The following is a 24,124-nucleotide window of genomic DNA, read 5'->3' on the forward strand; positions in this document are numbered from 1 at the left end:
GTCCCACACCCTCGCGGCTGTCCCCGGGAATGATCCCTTTCGGCTGCCCCTCTCCCGCCTCCACCGCGTGGCTGCAAACCAGCGGTTACAGTTCTGTAAAGGAACGGCAAAGCAGTCCCAACACTAACATTCCCCTACCTCATTCAAAGCAGGTCATCATGAGCGACATCACCCTCATGAGGATCTCTGACAGCGAGAAAGAGAGAATGCTCCGGGAAAGCCTGCAAAGACCAGGGCCGTATGCCGCCATGCTGTGCAGAGCAATGATTCCAGAGTACTTGATAGTCTCGTGGCGTGGCAACGTGTCCTACTACGGAGGACCCAATAAGGCCGCTCTCCCCAAGAACCTAATGCAGCGGATTTCCAATTACCTCCAGGAGAGCTTCCTCGAGATGTCACAGGAGGATTTCTGCTCCATCCCCGGACATATAGACCGCATTTTACTGTAGCTGCTGTAGCAGTGACTAACCAGTAGAGCGGCTTGGGCAGGACAATCATGCAAAACCGGACATTGCTAGATTTTTTTTCAATAGTTGCACTGCCCATGACTGAATCGTTAAGCTAATCAAACTAATCATGAGAAACCCATTTTTTAAGTTGTTAATATTCCTGTTCTGTTACAAATAAATGTTTAGATTTTTACAACACTTACTGGCTGATCCTTCCCCAGATTCTGTGTCCGGGGTAACGGCTGGGGAGGGTTGGTAGGGGATCTCTGTAAGGGTGATGAAGAGATCCTGGCTGTCGGGGAAATCAGCGTTGTGAGCGCTGTCGACTGCCTCGTCCTCCTCATCTCCTTCCTCATCTTCCCCGTCCGCTAACATGTCCGAGGATCCAGCCGTGGACACTATCCCATCCTCAGAGTCCACGGTCACTGGTGGGGTAGTGGTGGCGGCCGCACCGAGGATGGAATGCAGTGCCTCGTAGAAACGGGATGTCTGGGGATGGGATCCGGAGCGTCCGTTTGCCTCTTTGGTCTTCTGGTAGCCTTGTCTCAGCTCCTTGATTTTCACGCGGCACTGCGTTACATCCCGGCTGTATCCTCTCTCTGCCATGTCTTTAGAGATCTTCTCGTAGATCTTTGCATTCCGTCTTTTGGATCGCAGCTCGGAAAGCACGGACTCATCGCCCCACACAGCGATGAGATCCAAGACTTCCCGATCAGTCCATGCTGGGGCCCTCTTTCTATTCTGAGATTGCACGGCCATCACTGCTGGAGAGCTCTGCATCGTTGCCAGTGCTGCTGAGCTCGCCACGATGTCCAGACAGGAAATGAGATTCAAACTGGCCAGACAGGAAAAGGAATTCAAATTCAAATTTTCCCGGGGCTTTTCCTGTGTGGCAGTTCAGAGCATCCGAGCTCGTACTGCTGTCCAGAGCGTCAACAGAGTGGTGCACTGTGGGATAGCTCCCGGAGCTATTAGCGTCGATTTCCATCCACACCTAGCCTAATTCGACATGGCCATGTCGAATTTAGCGCTACTCCCCTCGTCGGGGAGGAGTACAGAAGTCGAATTAAAGAGACCTCTATGTCGAACTAAATACCTTCGCGGTGTGGACGGGTGCAGGGTTAATTCGATGTAACGGCGCTAACTTCGACATAAACGCCTAGTGTAGACCAGGCCTTAATGTGTCTTGCTTCTTCGTTTAGTCTCTAAAATGCAGGCACTCCTATGGAGCACAATGAGGTTTCCTTTACCTAATGAAGACAAATTAAAGCAGACTGAGCATGTATATCAAAAAATGGGATTGCCTTGGGTACAAGACTAGAATTAATGTGAACAGTTCTGCTGATCACAAACTAGGAGCATTTATTCCCAGTGGCTTGGGAACAGCATCGTGAAACTTATGTTTCTAAAGAGATTGTTGGATGAAAGTTGCTAACAAAGGCCTGGTCTACATACAGCATTCCTCTAACTGTATTTACCAGCATAACTATTTTGGTTCAGAATATGACTTTTTTTTTTAAATGAAATAGTTATACAGAGGCAACTCCTAGTGTGGATGCAATTATACCAGTATAAAGGTGCTGTCTACTGGTATAACCTATTTCCCTCCTTGTATGGGAATAAGCTATGCAGCTATGAGCACCTTTACAGCAGTATAACTGTGCCTGCCCAAGAGTAGACAACCTTTACAGGCTCAATCCAGCTCCTTGGAAGTCAATGAAAAGGCTCCCATTGACTTTAGGGGGAGGTGGATTGGGACCTACATGCAAAGAAACTGATTGTCAAATAGTTGGATTTTACTGGTAATTTTTAATATCGCACATTATTTATTCTATTAATGTGAAGGGATTGTTGTTTATTACTATGTCTATGCTATTATAAAAATGCATGACACTTTACAGGCAAATAGGGATGATATCTACACCCTGAATAGCTTACAACGTCAGAGCCTGATTTAATGCCAATTGAAGTCCATGAGAGTCTTTCTACTGACTTCAGTGGGTGTTTGGATTGGGTCCTAAGGTCCTGATCCAGCAATGTGCTCCCCCAGCATTGGCCCTTATGCCTTCGTGCAATCCCATTAATTTCTTCTTTTCCATACCCACAAACCCAGCTACTAAGAGGGACATCAAACAGCCTTTTGGGTTTATTTTGAAAGAATCTTAGTTGAGCTTTGCATTTTCTTAACCACTTAATCAAGAATCATGTTTTTCAAATGACTGACAAGTGTCATTTGCTAGTTTATTAGACAAAGGCAGCCCCTAAGTCACTCTCTGAACCGACGACTGGATGGCCCAGTGACTAGTAACTGGCGTTTCACCTCTAGGTAACCGGTTGTCACCCCAGGTCAGTTTTTGTCATCTGATGGCTGTTCATTCATGTAGGTGAACTGACTTGGATAGCTGAGAGCAGTTTCCAGGGATAGCACTCTCACATCATTAACCCACCACCAAGCCTGGCACTAACTGGCGCCTTTTTTGGCAGTCTCAGTATAGATGCCAAGAACTAAAGTGCACAGAAAGTGAACTACCTTCTCTCCCCTAGAGTGTGTCCCTTCAGTTCAATACAGATGCACATTGGTGGAGCAGTGAGGGGAAATTTATGAAGTCTCTTCCAAGGAACTACTGGCTAGATTTTCAAAGGCATTTAGGTCTCTGTTGGTGCAGGTATGTCCAAAAGCACCTAAAAAAGTTAAGTGCCTATGTCCCATTCAAATCAATAGGAAATCCCACTATGCACCTTCCTGCCTCTTTAGGCACCTAAATATCCTTGAAAATCTGGCCCTACCTGCTTTTGTGGGAAATCAGAGCCTGATTCTCGTCTCAGTTACAACAGCTTAGTGCTGGTGTAATTGCATTGATTTGAATGGGGCAACTCCTGAGTTACAGTGATATGAGAGAGATCAGAGTCAGATTCTGAGGGTACATCTACCCACTGCAAAAAGAAACCCTGTGGCAGTGAGTGTCTGATTCTGGGACAGATGTCTCAGGCTTGCGCTTAGGGTGACCAGACAGGAAATGTGAAAAATCAGGACAGGGGGTGGGGGTAATAGGAGGGGTAATAGGAGCCTATATAAGAAAAAGACCCAAAAATCGGGACTGTCCCTATAAAATCGGGACATCTGGTCACCCTACTTGCGCTGCAGGCCTAAAATAGCAGTGTCGATGTTCCTGCTCCAGCTGGAGCCTAGGCTCTGAAATCCAGCAAATCAGCTCTGAGACTCGCCACTGTGTTTTGGCAGTTACTGCCAGTGTGGCATCCTCCACCAATATTAAAATCCCTATATAAGCGAAAAATCATCCTCCTTTTGCATCACAAACTCAGTGATTCTTTCCTTTCACACTGCAAAGCACGCTTGCACCAGTGTCTCACATGGATAATTGCGGGATGAAATCATATTGATTGCATCACAGATGCTGCTTATGTTAATTTCTCCATGAAGTCTGTGCTATCAGCCTCCTGAGTATTATCACAGATGGGTGAGGCAATGAATGTCAGGTCTGATGTTTAACCAAAACATGCGCTAACCCCCTTCTCATCCTGTTTTCATTATTTACGATGCAGCAGATCCCCTCCTGCTGCACTAGCCCTGTGTGTTATGGGTGCTGACTTTAAATTCCATAGAGGAAGCACTGCATAAATGGAATAGATTTGTTACACTCACTGTGGTCACATGCTCATCCTGATTCATAAATTTCATGAATCAGAACGTGGTCCTATATGCCAATACTGGTCTGCGTAAATCTTAGCATGCTATTGGCATCTGTGCTGTGACGTAGGTCAGTGGAAGCAGAGTGCTGGCAGCTAACTGGCCAGCTCCCAGCTTCTGAATCAATTTTCCTATAAGTCATTTGAGAGCAAAAGCAAAAAGCATATTCCCAACTGTTAGTGACTCAGGACACCGAGACCTAAGGCTCCAGGGTGCAAGTTTCTCTAAGACTGCGATTAGCCCAGTTCTCAGTTATGTGAGTGCTGAATAAATGTTACTGTAGTTGAAGTGTTCAATGAGCTACTAGTTAGCAGCGTGATCCAATGGATCAGTGACCAGCCTAAATCTCAAATGAGCTGGGTTCTCGTCTTGGCTCTGCCACAGATTCATTGTGTGACCTTAAGTGCAACATTTTATGGGCCTCAATTTCCTCCTCTGTAAAATGGGGATAATAAATACCTTCCCTGCCTTTGTACAGTACTTTTAAGTTCTCCACATGAAAAGTGCTATGTTAGCACTCTCTCTCTTTCAAATCCTCCCCCAAAACTCACTTATTCCATTAAGTCTTTAAAAATTCATACACTTCCTCCAGATCATCCCATCGCAGCATGCACTTGTAGGGTATGTCTACACTGCAGTCAGGAGGGATGATTGCAGCACAAGTAGGCATACCCAAGTTAGCTTTGAGCCAACTTGCTAAAAGTAGCAGTGTAGTGTCAGCAGCATGGGCTTGTTGCCTGAGTACGTACCCAGAGTCCTGGGTGAGACTGTACACCAGCAGCTAGCCTGTGCCGCCGTCCATGCTGTGGCTACACTCCATTTTTAGCAAGCTGGCTCAATCAAAGCTAGCTCAGCTATGCCCACTCATGCTGCAATCACACCTTTCTATTGCAATACAGGTATACCCTTTATGTCTAAATTGTTTTGTCACGTCTGAACCAGAATGCTAGTTCACTTGGACACAGACCATGTCTTATTAATTGTTTGTCAATCATCATGCTCATTTTACCTGAGAAAGGAGTGCAGGATTGGGGCCTTTTTATGATTTTGGGGGCTTGAGAACTGGATTCTGTTCTCAGTTACCTCAGTGCAAATCACTTATTCCATTGACTTACCTGCAGTTACTTTTGATTTACACCAGCATATCTAAGATCAAAATCTGATACTTTGGTTTGTAGCATTTTAATTTATTTAGGGTTTAGCAATCAGAACTTGCATCTGTCTGTGATCTGTCCTGCTGAGTATTACTCACAACTTTCTTCTTTCTTGCTCTTTTAACACAACAGCAGCAAAGACACAAGTTGCTTTTCAGTGTTTAGCAAAGTATAACTGAATTATTTCCCTGACTTTGTGATTCATGATGAAAGGCAAGGACCAGGTCCATCCCTGGTGAAACTCTTGTGAACTTTTGTGGAATTATATAAAAGATTAATTTGGACTCAAGCTGTTTTATGTGCCCAGAAAATCACAGCACACTGGTCCTGGTCAATTTCACTTTAGGGTAACTATTATTTATTAATAATGTATCCTATGTCAACAATTCCCATTCTCCCAGTGAGAATATTGCCTGAAAACAGAGTAAATAACTGTTGTATAATCAGAATACATAACACTGGAGAATGTAGTCTGAGAAACACATTCACGTGATGGGGAGTGATCTTATATAACCCATACAGGGTTTAACTTCCCTCTGTGCCTAGTAAGCCACATCCTTTAACTGCTGAAAACATTTGTTGTGTCGTACTTTCAATCTGTATCCTCTAGGCTTCAATCCTCCTGCTCCTTTTCTTACGCATGAAAAAGACCTTTCTTCGCAACATTTCATAAGACACTTCAGTCTGCTGTTTCTTAATTCACATCCTTTCTAAGACTCACTTCTGTGATGCCCATAAGCAGTGAGTCAACAATCATCATAAATCATATTAATAATAATGTTTTTTTAAAACGTAGTGAGTCCTTCCTTTGTGCCTGTCTCGGTAAACTGTAGTTTCAACTGTAGTCCTCAGTGTAGGGACTGTTGATATTCTTTTATTTGTACATCACCAAACACAATGTCAGCACTTAAAGAATACATTAATAACTTCTTCCCCTTTCACCAAAGACAACTTTGTTCCCTTTTTTTTTTTTTTTTTTTTTTTTAAAGCCACCTTAATGAAGATTTACTGCTTGTATTCTGGACTTGGGGGAATTGCACTAAAATTTAGATTACACAGAATCTAACGAGATAAAATTTCTGAGTAAAGAGGACCATACAGTGGAATCTGTATGGAGGCAAATTCTAAGAACACAAATATACTAATAGGGTTATTTTACTGGCCTTCATATCAGGAAAAGGATATTGGGTGCTAGGGTTGCCAATTTTGGTTGGATCTATTCCTGGAGATTTCATCACATGACATACTCTTTAATTAAAAATTATTCTTTAATTCTCGGAGACTCCAGGCCAATCCTGGAGGGTTGGTAACCCTATTGGGCACACAATGCCAAGGACAATCAAAAAGCCAACTAAGTCTAATAACAGTATTGCTGGGTGACTTCACCTATGTGCACATAAAACTGGTCAAATGCTACAATGGGAAAAGGTTTAGAGAAGCAATTTCTCAACACCTTAAATAACTGCTTCTTGTAACAGCTAATATGAGAAAACATCAGAGGAGAGGCTATTACTGACTTAGTCCTAAGTACTGCACAGGTTGGTTAAAAAAATAACTATAGTTTAATCCCTAATTAATCGTGATCAAAATATAATTAAGTTCAATGTCCTCAGGAAAGGAATTGTACCAAAAATATTACTGTGGCACTTCAGACAGAGGGATTTCAAAAATATGAGGAAGCAGTCAAAAAGGCCCTTATGTCCAAAATGAGGAAATTAAGATCCTTAAACAGCATGGAGGTCATGTAACCATCCCATAATAGAATTCCAGGGGGCATGCACAGAATCTGGCCCCTAATTTCTAAGTTATTATTGTAAAGCACTTTAGGATACCCTGAGTGGAAAAACCAGTACAGAAAACCAAATTGTATTTCTTGCTCTGGGGACGTTACAGATTATATGGTTATCATTATAAATGTGTAGTAAGATAGCTCTCTCCCAGCGATCCACATCTGCAGAGCATCCCAGCCTCAGTAATTGCTGGCTGAATAAAGATTGAACAGCTAATCAAAGCCAGGGAAAGATGAGTGCTATTGGAATGATTGGGGGGAGGGGTGAATAGTGTGTGCCCTCTATAAATGGGAGAGCATCCATACTGTAATCAAGTTACTATTGGTGGCAAATCAGCCTTCATAGAATTTTATGTTGATAACATCAGGAAACCGAAAGTCAGAGGAGAGTTTTATTCCAGATTCATTTTATTATGAGTGGAGATACCAGGAGGGGATGGCTAGGTGGTCTAAGAGTCAGGGTTTAACACTAATCGGGGCGGCTCTATGTATTTTGCCGCCCCAAGCACGGCAGTCAGGCGGCCTTCGGCGGCATGCCTGCGGGAAGTCTGCTGGTAACGCGGATTCGGCAGCATGCCTGCGGGAGGTCCGCCGGTCCCGCGCCTTCAGCGTTCCCGACACCGAATTGCTGCCGAAACCGCAGGACCAGCAGACCTCCCGCAGGCATGCCGCCAAAGGCTGCCTGACTGCTGCCCTCACAACGACCGGCAGGCCGCCCCCCGCGGCTTGCCGCCCCAGGTACGCGCTTGGTGCGCTGGTGCCTGGAGCTGCCCCTGACACTAATACATTTATTTTTCAGTTGAAATAATGTCTTAGGCCTGAGTCCTGCAAGGAAGCAGGGGCAGTGTTTGCAGGCAGGGGCCAGGGCAGCACGCAGAGCCACCTGCCCTCAGATATGCTGCCACTTCCGGGAGCCACCCGGCTGGAGCCTATACCCCGAACCCCCTCCAGCACCCAAACTCCCTCCGAGCCTGAACCCCCTCCTGCACTCCAACCCCCAGCCCTGAGCCCCCTCCTGCACCCAAACTCCCTCCCAGAACCTGTACCCTGAACCCCCTCCCGCACTCCAACCCCCTGCCCCAGGCTCAGCCTGGAGCCCTCCTACACTCCAAACCCCTCAGGGGTGGGGCGAGGGTGTTTGGGGTTGCGCGATTAAATAGTTGGCAACCCTAGATGAAACTTGGGGGTGCAAGACCAATCAGATTCCTGAAAGGGGTACAGTAGTCTGGAAAAGTTCAGAGCCACTGTCCTAGGAGGATCCCCAGCCTGCCCCTCCATCTAGACAGAGCCCTTGCCAAGCTGCAGCATGTACGCCTCCCCGCCTCAGTGCAGGTGCCTGCTGCAGTCTGTGCTGGGGGTGGGGCTCTCCCCTGTATTGCTGTTATTCCTAGTCTATTTACATGCTGGTTAATTATGGGGAGGGGCTGCACAGGGGCAGGCTGAGGTCGAACGACTGGAGCGCCCCCTCCCGTCTAGTAGCCCAGCTCAGTGCTCCACGCTGCCGGCCTGAGGGCAGGAGGGAGAGACCGCCCTCCGCCAATCATACCAGCGCATGCGCAGGATCTGACAACCGGCCAGATCGTCACTCCGCCGGGCTCCTCAACCGCGCACGCGCAAAAGTGCAAAGCCCGACAGTCCCGTGCTGTGCGTAGACGGGCCTAGGATGCGCACGCGCAATACTTAACAGAGTGTGCTGTGTGCGCGTCCGCGGGCCGCGCATGCGCACGCGTTGGCAGGTGGCCAGGCCCCTCCTTTCTCCCGTCACTAGTAACAGCAGGCGGCCGCTGCCTCCTCCCCGGAACCGGCCGGCGGCGGAGCCCGGAGGCGACATGAGGCCAGAACCCAGCTGGTCTTTGTGACAGAAGGTGAGTAGGTGGCACCGACCGGCACCCCAAAGCCCCCTTCCCTGCCGCGCGCCTCCCCCCTTTTCCTACCTGTCCCCGCCTGTTCCCCCTCATCCCTTCCCCTGCGCCCTCCGTACCCCCCTCCGACCCCTCTGCCGTGTCCCCCCCGCGTCCCTCCCCCTCCCCTCCGACCCCTCTGCCGTGTCCCCCCCGCGTCCCTCCCCCTCCCCTCCGACCCCTCTCCCGTGTCCCCCCCGCGTCCCTCCCCCTCCCCTCCGACCCCTCTCCCGTGTCCCTCCCCCTCCCCTCCGACCCCTCTCCCGTGTCCCCCCCCTCCCCTCCGACCCCTCTCCCGTGTCCCCCCCGCGTCCCTCCCCCTCCCCTCCGACCCCTCTCCCGTGTCCCTCCCCCTCCCCTCCGACCCCTCTCCCGTGTCCCCCCCGCGTCCCTCCCCCTCCCCTCCGACCCCTCTCCCGTGTCCCTCCCCCTCCCCTCCGACCCCTCTCCCGTGTCCCCCCCGCGTCCCTCCCCCTCCCCTCCGACCCCTCTCCCGTGTCCCCCCCGCGTCCCTCCGACCCCTCTCCCGTGTCCCTCCCCCTCCCCTCCGACCCCTCTCCCGCGTCCCTCCCCCTCCCCTCCGACCCCTCTCCCGTGTCCCCCCCCTCCCCTCCGACCCCTCTCCCGTGTCCCCCCCGCGTCCCTCCCTCTCCCGTGTCCCTCCCCCTCCCCTCCGACCCCTCTCCCGTGTCCCCCCCGCGTCCCTCCCCCTCCCCTCCGACCCCTCTCCCGTGTCCCCCCCGCGTCCCTCCGACCCCTCTCCCGTGTCCCTCCCCCTCCCCTCCGACCCCTCTCCCGTGTCCCTCCCCCTCCCCTCCGACCCCTCTCCCGTGTCCCCCCCGCGTCCCTCCCCCTCCCCTCCGACCCCTCTCCCGTGTCCCTCCCCCTCCCCTCCGACCCCTCTCCCGTGTCCCCCCCGCGTCCCTCCCCCTCCCCTCCGACCCCTCTCCCGTGTCCCCCCCGCGTCCCTCCCCCTCCCCTCCGACCCCTCTCCCGTGTCCCCCCCGCGTCCCTCCGACCCCTCTCCCGTGTCCCCCCCGCGTCCCTCCCCCTCCCCTCCGACCCCTCTCCCGTGTCCCTCCCCCTCCCCTCCGACCCCTCTCCCGTGTCCCTCCCCCTTCCCTCCGACCCCTCTGCCGTGTCCCCCCCCGCGTCCCTCCCCCTCCCCTCCGACCCCTCTCCCGTGTCCCTCCCCCTTCCCTCCGACCCCTCTCCCGTGTCCCTCCCCCTTCCCTCCGACCCCTCTCCCGTGTCCCCCCCGCGTCCCCCCCCCTCCCCTCCGACCCCTCTCCCGTGTCCCCCCCCCTCCCCTCCGACCCCTCTCCCGCGTCCCCCCCCCTCCCCTCCGACCCCTCTCCCGCGTCCCCCCCCCTCCCCTCCGACCCCTCTCCCGTGTCCCCCCCCGCGTCCCCCCCCCTCCCCTCCGACCCCTCTCCCGTGTCCCTCCCCCTTCCCTCCGACCCCTCTCCCGTGTCCCCCCCGCGTCCCCCCCCCTCCCCTCCGACCCCTCTCCCGTGTCCCCCCCCCTCCCCTCCGACCCCTCTCCCGTGTCCCCCCCCGCGTCCCCCCCCTCCCCTCCGACCCCTCTCCCGTGTCCCCCCCCGCGTCCCCCCCCCTCCCCTCCGACCCCTCTCCCGTGTCCCCCCCGCGTCCCTCCCCCTCCCCTCCGACCCCTCTCCCGTGTCCCTCCCCCTCCCCTCCGACCCCTCTCCCGTGTCCCCCCCGCGTCCCTCCCCCTCCCCTCCGACCCCTCTCCCGTGTCCCTCCCCCTCCCCTCCGACCCCTCTCCCGTGTCCCCCCAGCGTCCCTCCGACCCCTCTCCCGTGTCCCCCCCGCGTCCCTCCCCCTCCCCTCCGACCCCTCTCCCGTGTCCCTCCCCCTCCCCTCCGACCCCTCTCCCGTGTCCCCCCCCGCGTCCGACCCCTCTCCCGTGTCCCCCCAGCGTCCCTCCCCCTCCGACCCCTCTTCCGTGTCCCTCCCCCTCCCCTCCGACCCCTCTCCCGTGTCCCCCCCCCGCGTCCGATCCCTCTCCCGTGTACCCCTACGCGTCCCCTCCCGCTGTCCCCTTTCTCCTTGCATCCCGTACCCTGGCCCTGCGCCCCTACCCTGCCCCGGGACCCCCATCCTCTCCATCCTGTGCCCCTACCTCTGCCCTTCTCCCCCCTGCGCAGGTGCCCCCACCCTCTCCCCTGGTACCTCCCCATCTCCATCCTGTGCCCCTACCTCTGCCTCTCTCCCTTCTACCCTGGTATCCCCACCCTCTCCACCCTGTGTTCCTACCTCTGCCACCTCCACCCTGCCCTGGTACCCCTGCCCCTCTCCTGTACCCTACCTCTGCCCCTATACCGCTACACTTGTGCACCCTGCCCCCTCCTGCTTCCCAGACCCTACTCACCCCCTTTTACTTTCCCAGAGCCCCCCTTTCTCAGTGGCCTCCCTCCCTGCTGCCCATTTTTTTACTCCTTTATCCCCTTCACACTGCTTCCCCCTGCTTGGGTCCTTGTAGTGTTTACCCTTCTCCCCTTCACCCTGTAGATTTTCTGCTTTTCCCCCTCCCCTCATCGTGCTCATAGCTTCCCCTTAGAATCTGTTTAGTGCTTCCCCCAGTTTTCTTCCATGTCTTGAGTCCGCCTCTGCTTCCCTGTTTATTCCCTGCTCTATGTTAATGCTTTCATGTTCCTCTCTTATGCTTACACCCCCTTTCTGTAAGGGAAGGGGAGGAAACAAAGGGTACAATCTTCTCTCCCCCCCCCCCTCTGTCTTTTCTGATTGCTTCTGCTGCTACTTCCTATACTTCTCTTTTTACCTTTCATGCCCTGCTTTGGGTGCTCGCTCGCTCCCTCCTTCCCCCACCATTGGGCATTATAAAGAAGCAACTTTTTTTCCTCCAACTTTCTCTATCTAGCTCCAGCTCTCCCAAGTTTTTTTTTTCTCTCTCTTCCCCCCCCCTCCCCTCCCCTCCCCAGCTTCTGGAAGGGGGTAGGGGAAATATATCCATATCTGGAGAAAGCATATGTTTCTCCCCCTGGTCCGGGACTGTTGACACCTTCCCCAATTTAAAGATAGGTTTCAGAGTAGCAGCCGTGTTAGTCTGTATCCACAAAAAGAACAGGAGTACTTGTGGCACCTTAGAGACTAACAAATTTATTAGAGCATAAGCTTTCGTGGACTACAGCCCACTTCTTCGGATGCATACAGAGTGGAATAAATATTGAGGAGATATATATATATACACACATACAGAGAGCATAAACTGGTGGGAGTTGTCTTACCAACTCTGAGAGGCCAATTAAGTAAGAGAAAAAAACTTTTGAAGTGATAATCAAGATAGCCCAGTACAGACAGTTTGATAAGAAGTGTGAGAATACTTACAAGGGGAGATAGATTCAATGTTTGTAATGGCTCAGCCATTCACAGTCCTTTAAAGATACTTGTCTTCACTTTAGGGACCTGAGAGCTTCTTCACTGTAGACAGAAGCACTAAAATGTCAGATATAAACTATTACTTTGAAAATCTTTCCAAGCTTTCTCTAAAACTTAGTCTTGAGAGTCTTGTAGTTTGGTGGGAAAGCAGCTGTGTTTTGAAGATTTTACGTCTCTGTTGATTTGTACCTATATTTAGTTCCAGTAAGGTGCTTTGATAAAGCCCAGAAAGATGCTTTTGACTTGAGATAAATTTGTCTTAAATGTCTCTCTTGAGGGAAAAGAATCTTCCCCATCTGTCCTTTCTTTACAGTTATCTAGATTTTGTAGCTTTCAGTCATTTGTCAAATAGCTTTAAGGTGTCTTTTGTTTCAGATAAGTGTTTTTTCTCCCCAGTTTTCCTCGCCTTTAGAATCTTACCAAATATTTGTTAGTTAACATACAACTTAAAAACTCTTGGAAGAGGCTGTTAACATTCCTTTGGTATTTTGAGGCTGGTTTAGTGGAGAGGCTATGAGTTATACATTTGAATTATTTTGTTAAATCTTGCTATAACCATAGAAACTGTTTTCCATAGACTTTAGTGGGTATTACTTTGAGTGCTGTTATGTGTGTGAGACTGCCACGTTCATTCTTCTAAAAGCAGACTAAGAACTATGCTAGCTGATGTCTGGAAGACCTCTGTTTTATGTCTAGTCTCCATGGCTTTATAATTGTTGCCTTTTCCTTTAAATCTGTATACTGAGTCAATTCAACTAACTAACCAAGCAAGCATCTATTATACAGATTTCCAATCTGTATGTAAAACAGTACTGAAGTTCTACACTGAAAATGCATTTGTAATTTTTAATGAAAAGTTAAAAATTAAACACTATTTATTACTGCACTTTCAGATACTTTATTTTAAAATAAATCCAGAGGGTGAATGTAGATGGATGAATTCATCACTTGAATAGAATCTTTTGCCAGATTTTCTCAGTCTCATTATTTTTTAGCATCTGTTGCTTCACGTTTCTGTTAAGTGAGACTTCTGTCCACTGTACTGTTCATCTGAAATTGATGAGTTCGTGGAAGTAATATAGATGCTATAAGAGCATATTAGTATTAATGAGAAATATGGCTGTTTATTCAAAGAAGTTAACATTGCATGTATGTCTTAAATCTGGCTGGCAGCCAATATTTTCATCCAAAAGTACTGATGCCAGTATTTTTCATTAGTATGCGTTCAAGAAAGAACTTGATGGACCATATTCATTTCTGGTGTAAGTGGACATACTTGCTTCTGCTTATGCCAGCAGTGAATTTTTCCATGTGTGTGTGTGTGTATATATTAACATATCCACAGTTTACTTAAGACTTAGTTCCTTCTCACCTCATCAACAAGTAGGTCCATCAGCACTTTATATTCCTTTCATGCTTGAAAATAGTGAAGGATACTGTAATCCTATTTACACATAATACATTATTTCAGAGGAAAAAGCATCTTTTAAACTTTTTGGAATTTTATACGTTATTAGAAAATGGAATGCAGGGCCTTGTATCAAATTGTTTTAAATTGTCCCTTCAGCAATCTGAGAGTCAGGTTGGGGGAATTACAATAATATACCACGAATTGTGAGTTTTGCAGGGTTTTGTACAATGGGAGGGGACTGTGTGACTAACCTGGACAGAGCTTTTTCCATCTAACAGTATGTGCCAATAGTCACGAGACTTCTTGTAATGCTCATTTGTGAATGAGTGGTTTTGAAATGTCCCAACAGCATGTTGCTAAAAAGGTAGAATGAGAACATAGCAATTTGCTGCTTTTTTTTTTTTTTTTTTTTTAACATTTTGGGAGCACTTAAAATATAGATGCTGTCTAAATATATATAGTTGCTCAGACCCTATAGTAGGGTGGTAAGTGAACTTGCATATTACACTCTTAATAACAAACCAAAAAACCCCAAACCTGTGAACTTCTGTAGCACTTCTATCACAGTACGTGTGTGTGTGTGTGTGTGTGTGTGTGTTTAAAAAAAAAACCACAAAACCTAATTGCAAGCAAAGAATTTTTATGGTGGCATATCAGTATAATTTACTTCAGCTATAAGCTCAGCAGAAAAGTTTCAGCTGGTGTTAAATACTTCGTTGCCACTGCAATCTTCATGATTGAGGTAGGATACTGTACAGGAGGAGATGGGGCAAGGAATCTCTCTTGTAAACTGACAACATTCAACAGTAAAACTGGCCTCCCACATATGACAATAACATTTTAAAAATTTGTTTTTCAGGTCTGAATAGTTCTTATTAATCCGAAACCATGGTGCAGAAATATCAGTCCCCCGTGCGGGTATATAAACACCCCTTTGAGTTAATTATGGCTGTAAGTATCAATTCTTAAACTGTAATTTTCTTATTTGAATATTATTACTTGTATTGCTGAAGTGCGGTCGGGGCTTCCTTTGCTAGGCCCTGTATAGTATACAGAGTACCTGCCTTGAAGAACTTATAGTCTGAGAAGTCAAGCAAAATATAAGTGGTAGGAGAGAGAGGGAAATGCCCAACCTTCTTCCCCAAAGCCTAGCCATAATTTTTGGTAAATTTATTTTAGGGTTTGCAGCAGAGGTGGGTCTGAAGGAGCAGGTGTTGGTCATTTAGGCTGTTGCATGTGGAAGAAGGCACAAAGGTGTTTGTATGAGAAGCTGATGAAAAGACAGTTGAGGCTGGCATCTTTGGAGGGGCAAAGAAACACAGTAGGGGATGAGCAGACACTAGCGGCAGAGCTGTGAAGAGCATTGAAACTGAGGATGAGAAGCTTAAATTCGTTACAGTGGAAGAGGGTGACGTGGCCAGAGCAGTAGGCAAGAAGTATTCTCTTAGCAGTTCTATTTTGAATTAATTGTCAAGGGTTGGGGATAGGAGTATAAAGGAATGCCAGAGAGGTGAACAAAAACACCTGTGATAAATGAAGGGCGGGAGGGGAGCTCCCTTTTATGGACAGCCAGTAGCTATACAAAAAAAAATTAGTAGCTGTTTTTTAATTGCTCTACCTGCAAAGGGTTAAGCAGTTTTACTACTATGCACAGGTAAAAGGAAGTGAATGGGCACCTGACCAAAAGATCCAATGGGAAGGCTAGAATTTTTAGGGCTCTGAACCGCCACATGCTCGGGTGTCCATAAAAAGGAGTTTTCTCCCCCCCCCCCCTTCATTTATCATAACATCGAACAAAGCCCCTGAGGTGTGTGGTCACTAATCTATGTGTCCTTTTTACAAATGAAAACCGCCAGTATTGAAGAGTGACCCTGACCTAGGTTCCCACTTTAAAAATAACAGAAGTAGATCTCTGATATTTCTGTATACACTTAGTCAGAACCACAGTTGTTCAGGTTCTCATGAAATAGAAAAAGGATATGAGGAGCAGTCACATCAACTTCTTCCCTCTTTGTTTCAAACATTAACTTCATTCATAGGGCAGTTATTATCACAAGAACTCTGCTTGCAATATATTAATTTTAAGAATACATTTGTACACCTGCAGTACCTTTTTATTATATCATTGGCTTTAAGTGTGTTTACATCACTGGAAAATTGGTAAAGTCAGTAGTTAAGGTGGGTTGTTATTGCAGGAAATGACAAAGTAGTGCTCTTTGTAAGTTGGAGCCAAACTCTTTGTAGATTTTCTTGGTTTCTGTCACAGAGGTAAAATCTTTGGCGTTCACCATCAATGGTTATTTGAATGATCAAATAATGCTAGTGAGAATGTTCAGCATATTCCACTTTATGCTGAAATGAACGTATCATACTGCATATGCTCATCACCCAACTTTCAAATGGTAACAACTGTTTCAAAACAAAACTTCTTTTAAATGTAGCAGCAAGACTGTTCCTCATTCCAGACAAAATAATGGTACGTGCCAAGTCTAAATTGCACCACTTTTGGAAACAGTTTTTTGTACATCTGTATAAAAATATGGTTTTTAGGCTTGCAGACTTTTCAGATTTCTTGGGGAAAAAATTAAATCCCTGTGAATAGAACATGAGACATTGACCACAAGAGACTAAGAAACACCCCCAAAACTATAAAGTAGTTAAAGGTGTCTAGAACAGAACAGCTTTTTCAATGTGGCAGCATACTATTTATTGCTGTGACAGATTGTTTTAATGAAGAAATAATGGAAACTCTGTTATCTTTATTGTAAGTGCTGTCTTACCATCAATATCTGAAAGCTGTCTGAGAATATTGAAAGCCCTCAGACTTTTCTTGCAAGGCATCTATGAAACTGAGCTAAGATTCTGTTCATATTGAATGGTTGGGAATGGAGGATGGGACCGAAAGAGGTTCTAACTGGTACCTGTATCCCCGACTGGACTGTAGAAAGGTGTCTTAGTTGTAGTCCCACTCCAGAACTCTAAACATATCTGTACTATGAAGGCCTACAGCTCTCCTCCTAGTTGGAACTAGTAACATCAAGTCCTAATATCAGCTCTAGGATGGAGACACCATTTAGAACTTCCCTTTTCCACTAAAGCCAACTGAATGAGTGTCCTTAGTTGCATGATGGACCATTTAAACTGCACGCTTCCTATTCTCCCCAACGTACATTACAAATAAATAATGGAAAGTGATAAGAAATACTTCTATACTGTGACAGTAGAATCTTGGTCCCCTTTACAGAATTCTGATACACCATAGCAAATTTTGCTGCTTCTACTGAGGGGCCTGAAACAATCATATTCAAAGAAAGAAAAGTAAAACTAAATTCTACTTTGCTCTGACCCAGGATTGGTAAGGCAAGCTCTCACCAGCACTATTGTGTTGCAAATACTTTATCATGGTAAAAGGAATGAATGTTTTCTCTAACTGGAAAAGTATTAGGGATATGTCTCCCTCCCACATACCTTCTCTATGGAAATTCCAAAAAGCATCATTTGAAACCCTGATGTATATCTGGGGATAGCAATAGATTCAGGCCAGGGAAAATTCAGCCCCCTCTTCTTGCAGATTTGGAGGCGCTCTCTGAAGAGAAATGGTGGAGTGTAAAGCTGTGGGGAAGTCAGGCACCTTGTGGATCCTCTGTCTTGACTCTCCATAGAGGGAGACTGCATAAGAATTCCACCTAAACTATTCCAGTCATTGGGATAGAATTAGCCTCCCTGGTGAATCTTCGATTCCTCCCCACTCCTCTGCGTATCTTCCTAGTTCCTGGTCCTGCTACTTGCTCTGGGGGCTGAATTTGCATTGTAGTGCATTGCATTAGGTTTAAATGTACTACCATGCTCTAAAAGAATATCATTTTAAAGATTTACAGCTACTTTATTTTAAAGTTTTCTCATTGCTAACTCCTGAAAATTATAGACTTAAAGATTAGAAATGACCATTATGATCTATTCTGACCTTCATAAAACAGGCCATAGAATTTCACCCAAAGATTTCTGCTTTTAGCACAATAACTTTTGATTAAACTAGAACATATTTAACATCAGCTTCTTGAAAAGTAACATGAATAGAAAGTATGGTTATTCATCAAACCAAACCGGTTTTTCTCTCTCTTCCTCCCCCCCCCCCCCTTCCCACCACCACCTTGTTAGTCTCCTCCTTTTCATGTCCCAGTTTACATAATGCTAAAAGTAGCTGAAATGGGGAAAAGTACTGTTTATTCAGCCTTTGCTTGCGTTACCAAGGTTAGATAGATGGAAGAAGAAACCAAAAGAATATGCTTTCAAAACCCTTTGAGAATGCTAATGCTCATTTGTAAAGCTCTTTAAGTTGAAGAGTTAAATTTTCTTATGTAAGTTATGCACATTGTTGTGCACACAGCTTAGTTTTTAAAATGCCAACCTTGGAATGATGGGTCCCTCATACATATCCCACTACTCTTGGCACACGAGGTTAAGCAATGAGCACTTGAGCCGAAAAATATAAGCTGTGATGCTGGCTGGCTGACATGAGTTAGAGTTCCTTTGAGTTCAATTTCCAAAATAAATTTAAACATTGTAAAATCAGCTGCTTTGCAATGCTTTTGGGGTTTACCGAGACCAGTCTTTACTGCCTGCCTTGTAATCCTGGATGCTTCTGTGCTGTGCAGCTTTGGCTCAGAGCCCTGACACACCAACGGCCCACTTACAGCACACTGACCTCACCCTGGCTTGCATCAGCCTGGTTACTCCTTGCAGGGTGAGACCAGCAGCCTATTCAAAACTGTCTCCTCTGCAGTGCTCAGCCCCTCACTGTAGCACTCACAAAACCTTGTCAAGTTCACTCTTCCTTTAAAGAGACTGTACCCAGCGCCAGCCTGTTGCTTTGAGGATTTTATTTTTCAGTTTGAAACACTACACTGAGATGGTTGTGTGGAAAAACAAGATATTGAAGTGATAACAAATAGAAGGAATTGGGATAGAAATGGTTACAAACAAACATAAAAATATGCTTCAAAGACTAAAACCTAACTTAAAAAATGAGTCTTTTGTTCAAAGCAGTTTTTCTCTCCCCAGTTGTTCTATCAGCATGGCTGGCCAGTTCTAAAGGGTATTGGGGTGGTACACTAAGCTGGTCAGGCCAACTGAGGGTCACTGCTAGATACTGGGGACCCCCTTACCCTTGGGCATTGGGGTGCTCTTAGGGTCACATTTTGATATTCAGCAAGTCTTCCAAGGGATGCGTTTGTGCGTAAGGAAGCATATACCATGTTTTAATGAAATCCATATTCTAGATTTCAGCACCAATGGTGTTGAGTATTTAGAAATATGATGAAAGTGTGTTGCACTTACATTTTGTCTATAAATATGTTCCATCCACAGTTACAAATTTCATTTTAGAAATGAAGTTTATATCTTAATTTGGTGGCTGCACATGGTTGGTGTGCATCAGACCTACACCATACTGTGTTAATATTGACTGTAAGTATATCTTTTTAAGAATTTGTGATTTTAAGAAAACTGGATTGAGGATTAAGGGCTAGATTTTTCAAAAGTGCTAAGCATCTTCAAGTGGAGATGGACTTCCAAAAAAACTGTGCTCCTGTTTAGGCATCTAGATGAAGTGGACAGATTTTCATAAGTGCTTGGTATCCATCAGTTCCCATTGAGAACCTTGGATGCTGCTGAGTGCTGACCACTTCAGAAAAATCTGTCCATAAACTACTTCCACAGTCACTCAGTTTAAAGAATTAAATTACTGTTCACATTAACTGTTAAATATTTTTTAGTTTCTCTTAAAACAGAAATCAAAGTTCATTTTGTGCTTCTTTGAAGATGAAATCCTTTCTAACTACTGATAAATTGTAGCTGTAGCAAAAATAAATAAATTATAATTCCTCCATTTTAGTGCAGTAGTCAAAGTACCTTAAAACTCATTGCGCATAAAACTAGACAAACTAACGGAGCAAGGTTCAGTTGCAACATTTTAGTAAATATGTGTGCATTTGAATTTTCTGACAAGATGACTTGCCTGCTTTTCTTAGTTTATTTTTAACAGATCTGTGAAGACTTTTGTCCCTAAGGTTCTGAGTTTAAAATGAGTGAATTACAAAAGAGGAATAGAATTTCATGAAGCATAAATACACTTCACTGTTAAAGTTCTCCATATCTACTCTCTAGTCTTTTAGATTGGTAAACTAAAATATAATCCCTAGATCTGGAATTGTATTGAGTTTTTTCTTACTTATTTCTGATTTGTCAGTAAATATCAGTCAATTTGAAATCTAATTACTTTTCTTTAAAAAATGAATTAAAAGTAATTTTGGGTACTACACCTGCCCAAAATCCTGTGCCAATTTTTGTTGCTTTCGTAATTTTTTTTTTAAATGTTCCTTTTCCCTGTTGCTATGTGGAAGATCCATTGAAACAATGGACATTGGTTAACTGATAATGAAAGGGAAACAGTGAAAATGGCCATACATAAAGTTCCTTCAAGTGCACAGAGTAGATAGAATTTGGAGAATGGGTTATTTCTCTATTCTTCAGTCTGTCATAGTAACCGTGGGTGTAATTTGTAACAGTAGGTTTAAAATCAATACAATGTGGGTCCTTTTGGTTTTTTAAAAAACCACATTTATGAAATTGGAAATTAATGGAATGTAAGTCCTTCCCCTTCCCTCTCTCCCAGTAAATATATTTTTCTTGCTGTGCAGGAACTTTGTACAACGAGGAGAATCTTAGTATGTATCTTATCTTTTTTTCAAAACAGTTTATAATCTTGTGATTTTTTTTTTTCAATTATTTTTAATCCCAACCCCCATCTCTTTTGTAATTTTTTTTTTAAATATGGGCTTGACTACACAGTGAAATTTGCTAGTAGAATTATACTGTTATAACTCCCCAAGTGGACAATCCTATTCTGGAGTAAAAATGCATTTTTCCAGTTTAGCTTATGTTGTTTTGTGTCATTGTTAATGGTCTCTTGCTTCACAAAGGAAAAAATACATTATAAAAACAAATTAATAGCATGTTTTTTTAGTAACTTGTTTAGAATGAACAGCAGTTACAAAAATGTGAATTAAGTTAAGCACAAGGAAAAATTGACTTACTGCAGTTTGCATGTTCATGGCATGATTAAGTATTTCCATAGCTTTCTGTTTTTGTGGGGAAACACATGACTGTATTGTAGCTGACAGCTGCAGTTCCTTTGTTCATCAGCTGCTTCTACCCAGTTCTGGGTGGGTTTGTTTTTTGTATTTTTGAAAAAAGCCTTTCACACTTTGAAACCTAGAACACCCTGCCAAACTTGGGGGAAGTACTAGCAAAAGAGAAAAAATGCATTGAAACTCAATGCTATTGCTTTAATCTGAAAATACTCTCTAAATATTTCAGTCCTCTGAAGGTGTTTAGATTATGAACATGTCAGAAGTGTGGTTGCAGGACCCATTGATCAGCCAAATGGCAGTTGTCTAGAAGCTCAAATTTAGAATTAAGCTCATGGGGAAAACTGACTGCTTTGCTTTTGACAATGGATTACCTACCCAGCACTCCAGACCTCCACCTGCGAAAGGGTATCTGGTAGTTGTGGTCTGGAAAAGTATAAACTAGACAGTTTGGCAATTGTTATTTAATCTGAGGATAGCAGTTTAGAAGTGTTACGTGCATTCAAGTTTCATGGGAAAAGGTTGGGATGTCTTGTTAAATGTACTGAGCGCACAGTTGGAGTTTGTGTAGGGAGATCCATGAGCATCTATCTAAAGCTATACTGGCAAATTCTTGTTTGTGATTGCTTAGAATTAGTAGGATACAACCTAAAGGTGATATTTATCTTGTCTGTTCTGCATGGCACATATCAACTCTGATAATTCCACTCTTCCCATTTCCATGGAAACTTCATTGATGTCAGTTGGAGATGGGAGCCTGTAGAGGACAGAATATTTGAGCTGAGGTTTGTTGTATGGAATGGGGAGAAGTATTTCAGTCCTCTATTTGACATAGTTTAAAATTAAGAAAAAGAAAATTACTAGAATTTATTTTGCTGTATAGGCATCTTAAGCATTGATGTCCTGAATACAGAATGAATTTTCTGAGAATTTACAAATTTATTAATTAGTTTCTTTTAAGAACATAAGAACAGCCATAATGAGTCAGCCATGCAGTATCTTGTCTCTAACAGTGGCCAATGCCAGATGCTTCAGAGGGAGTGAACAGATATGAGCAGTTTCAAGTGATCCATCCCCTGTCGTCGAGTCCCACTTCTAGCATTTGGATGTTTAGTGACTCCCAGACGATGGGGATGTGTCCCTGACCATCTTGGCTGTAGCCATTGATTGACACGTCCTCCATGAACTTATCTAATTCGGTGGCCCCAAATTAGTTTGGACATCAGCGTTTGAAGTTCTTAACATTGCCTTTGCTCTACTGCACACTGAGGTAGCACTACAGGGAACAGAAGCACTTAAGGGAGCCCTTAAAGTGCAGAGACATTGGGACTGAGACTGGGCTCCCTCCACCCCTGTTTTCACAAAACACTGATCTCCACACCGTCCTCACACTGTAATCATAGAATATTAGGGTTGGAAGAGACCTCAGGAGGTCATCTAGTCCTATCTCCTGCTCAAAGCAGGACCAACACTAACTAAATCATCCCAGCCAAGGCGTTGTCAAGCCGGGCCTTAAAAACCTTTATGGATGGAGATTCCACCACCTCCCTAGGTAAACCATTCCAGTGCTTCACCACCCTCCTAGTGAAAGTGTTTCCTAATATCCAACCTAGACCTCCCCCACTGCAACTTAAGACCATTGCTTCTTGTTCTGTCATCTGCCACCACTGAGAACAGCTGAGCTCCATCCTCTTTGGAACCCCCCTTCAGGTAGTTAAAGGCTGCTATCAAATCCATCCTCACTCTTCTCTTCTGCAGACTAAATAACCCCAGTTCCCTCAGCCTCTCCTCGTAAGTCATGTGCCCCAGTCCCCTAATAATTTTCGTTGCCCTCTGCTGGACTCTCTCCAATTTGTCCACATCCCTTCTGTAATGCGGGGCCCAAAACTGGATGCAATACTCCAGGTGTGGCCTCACCAGTGCCAAATAGAGGGGAATAATCACTTCCCTCGATCTGCTGGCAATGCTCCTATTAATACAGCCCAATATGCCGTTGGCCTTCTTGGCAACAAGGGCACACTGCTGACTCATATCCAGCATCTCGTCCACTGTAATCCCCAGGTCCTTTTCTGCAGAACTTCTGCTTAGCCAGTCAGTCCCCAGCCTGCAGCGGTGCATGGGATTCTTCCTTCCTAAGTGCAGAACTCTGCACTTGTCCTTGTTGAACCTCGTCAGATTTCTTTTTGCCAAATCTTCCAATTTGTCTAGGTCACTCTGGACCCTATCCCTACCCTCCAGCGTATCTACCTCTTCCCCCCAGTTTAGTGTCATCTGCGAACTTGCTGAGGGTGCAATTAATCCCATCATCCAGATCATTGATAAAGATGTTGAACAAAACACTGTGTCAAATGCAAATTAAGGACCAGATTCATCAATATATGTGGCTGCTTGTATTTTTAGTGAGGCAAAGCACCTGTAAACCCAGGTTGGTTAGTATGTTCTGGGTGCTCTGTGCTACTTTGATGCAAAAGTGAATCTGCCCTTAAGGTTTTTTTAATTTTAAGGTTTTTACCACATAGCTTCAGATTAGTAGAAATATCCTATGGTAGCATTCTCTTTGGGTTTCTTGTTTAGTATTCATGTATAAATTTTCAATTAATCGTACAAAACTTAAGAAAATTCAAGGCAAAAGCTACCGTAATTTGGAGTTTAAGTTTTGAGAGTATGTATTAGTAATTTAAGAGTGTAAAACATTGCAGGGATTTTGACATCTAAACAACCCTAACTCTGTCCTGTAGTGACAAGTGGAGGGGAGGAGGGAGAATAAGAAAACTGTCTTTTTAAAATTCAGTTCTGCAGACACTAAGATACCTTAATCATAATTGTATTGTTAGTGAATGATGTCACTATGGATTAGAATTAAGACTGTTTTGGTGCCTTAAATGTGCATTTAAATACCTTAACACATTCAAATTTCTTTTAAGCAGCCTTAACTTGGAATTTCTTGGGATTCTAATGCCTGGGTTTTGGTTGATTACAATATCCCTGTAATGTGTGTGTTACTCTTAAGTTTTTAGAATATATAGCAGTAATTAACTCAACCCAGGGATATTGTTTTGTTTTGTCTCAGAACATATGATCAAGTTATGTAACAGCTTGAAAACATAAATTGCTAACCTGCCTTAACATAGTGGCCTCTC

General features: G+C 45.4%; 1 protein-coding gene across 3 annotated transcripts in view; it reads left to right on the plus strand.

The window, feature by feature from the left end:
* Positions 1-24,124, plus strand: part of SEC14L1 (SEC14 like lipid binding 1) — a 108,114-nt gene that overhangs the window by 40,828 nt on the left and 43,162 nt on the right. For 2 of the 3 annotated variants that reach the window (XM_054048018.1, XM_054048017.1), the window contains one exon: positions 14,696-14,787. In XM_054048018.1, coding sequence (XP_053903993.1) covers positions 14,725-14,787 — 63 coding nt within the window. In that variant the 5' untranslated portion in view covers positions 14,696-14,724. Of the gene's footprint in view, positions 1-8,878; positions 8,967-14,695; positions 14,788-24,124 lie in introns of those variants that run through there. The other variant, XM_054048019.1, reaches the window with a different exon arrangement.

Source organism: Malaclemys terrapin, chromosome 13, assembly GCF_027887155.1.
Source record: "Malaclemys terrapin pileata isolate rMalTer1 chromosome 13, rMalTer1.hap1, whole genome shotgun sequence".
Classification (NCBI taxonomy): Eukaryota; Metazoa; Chordata; order Testudines; family Emydidae; genus Malaclemys; species Malaclemys terrapin.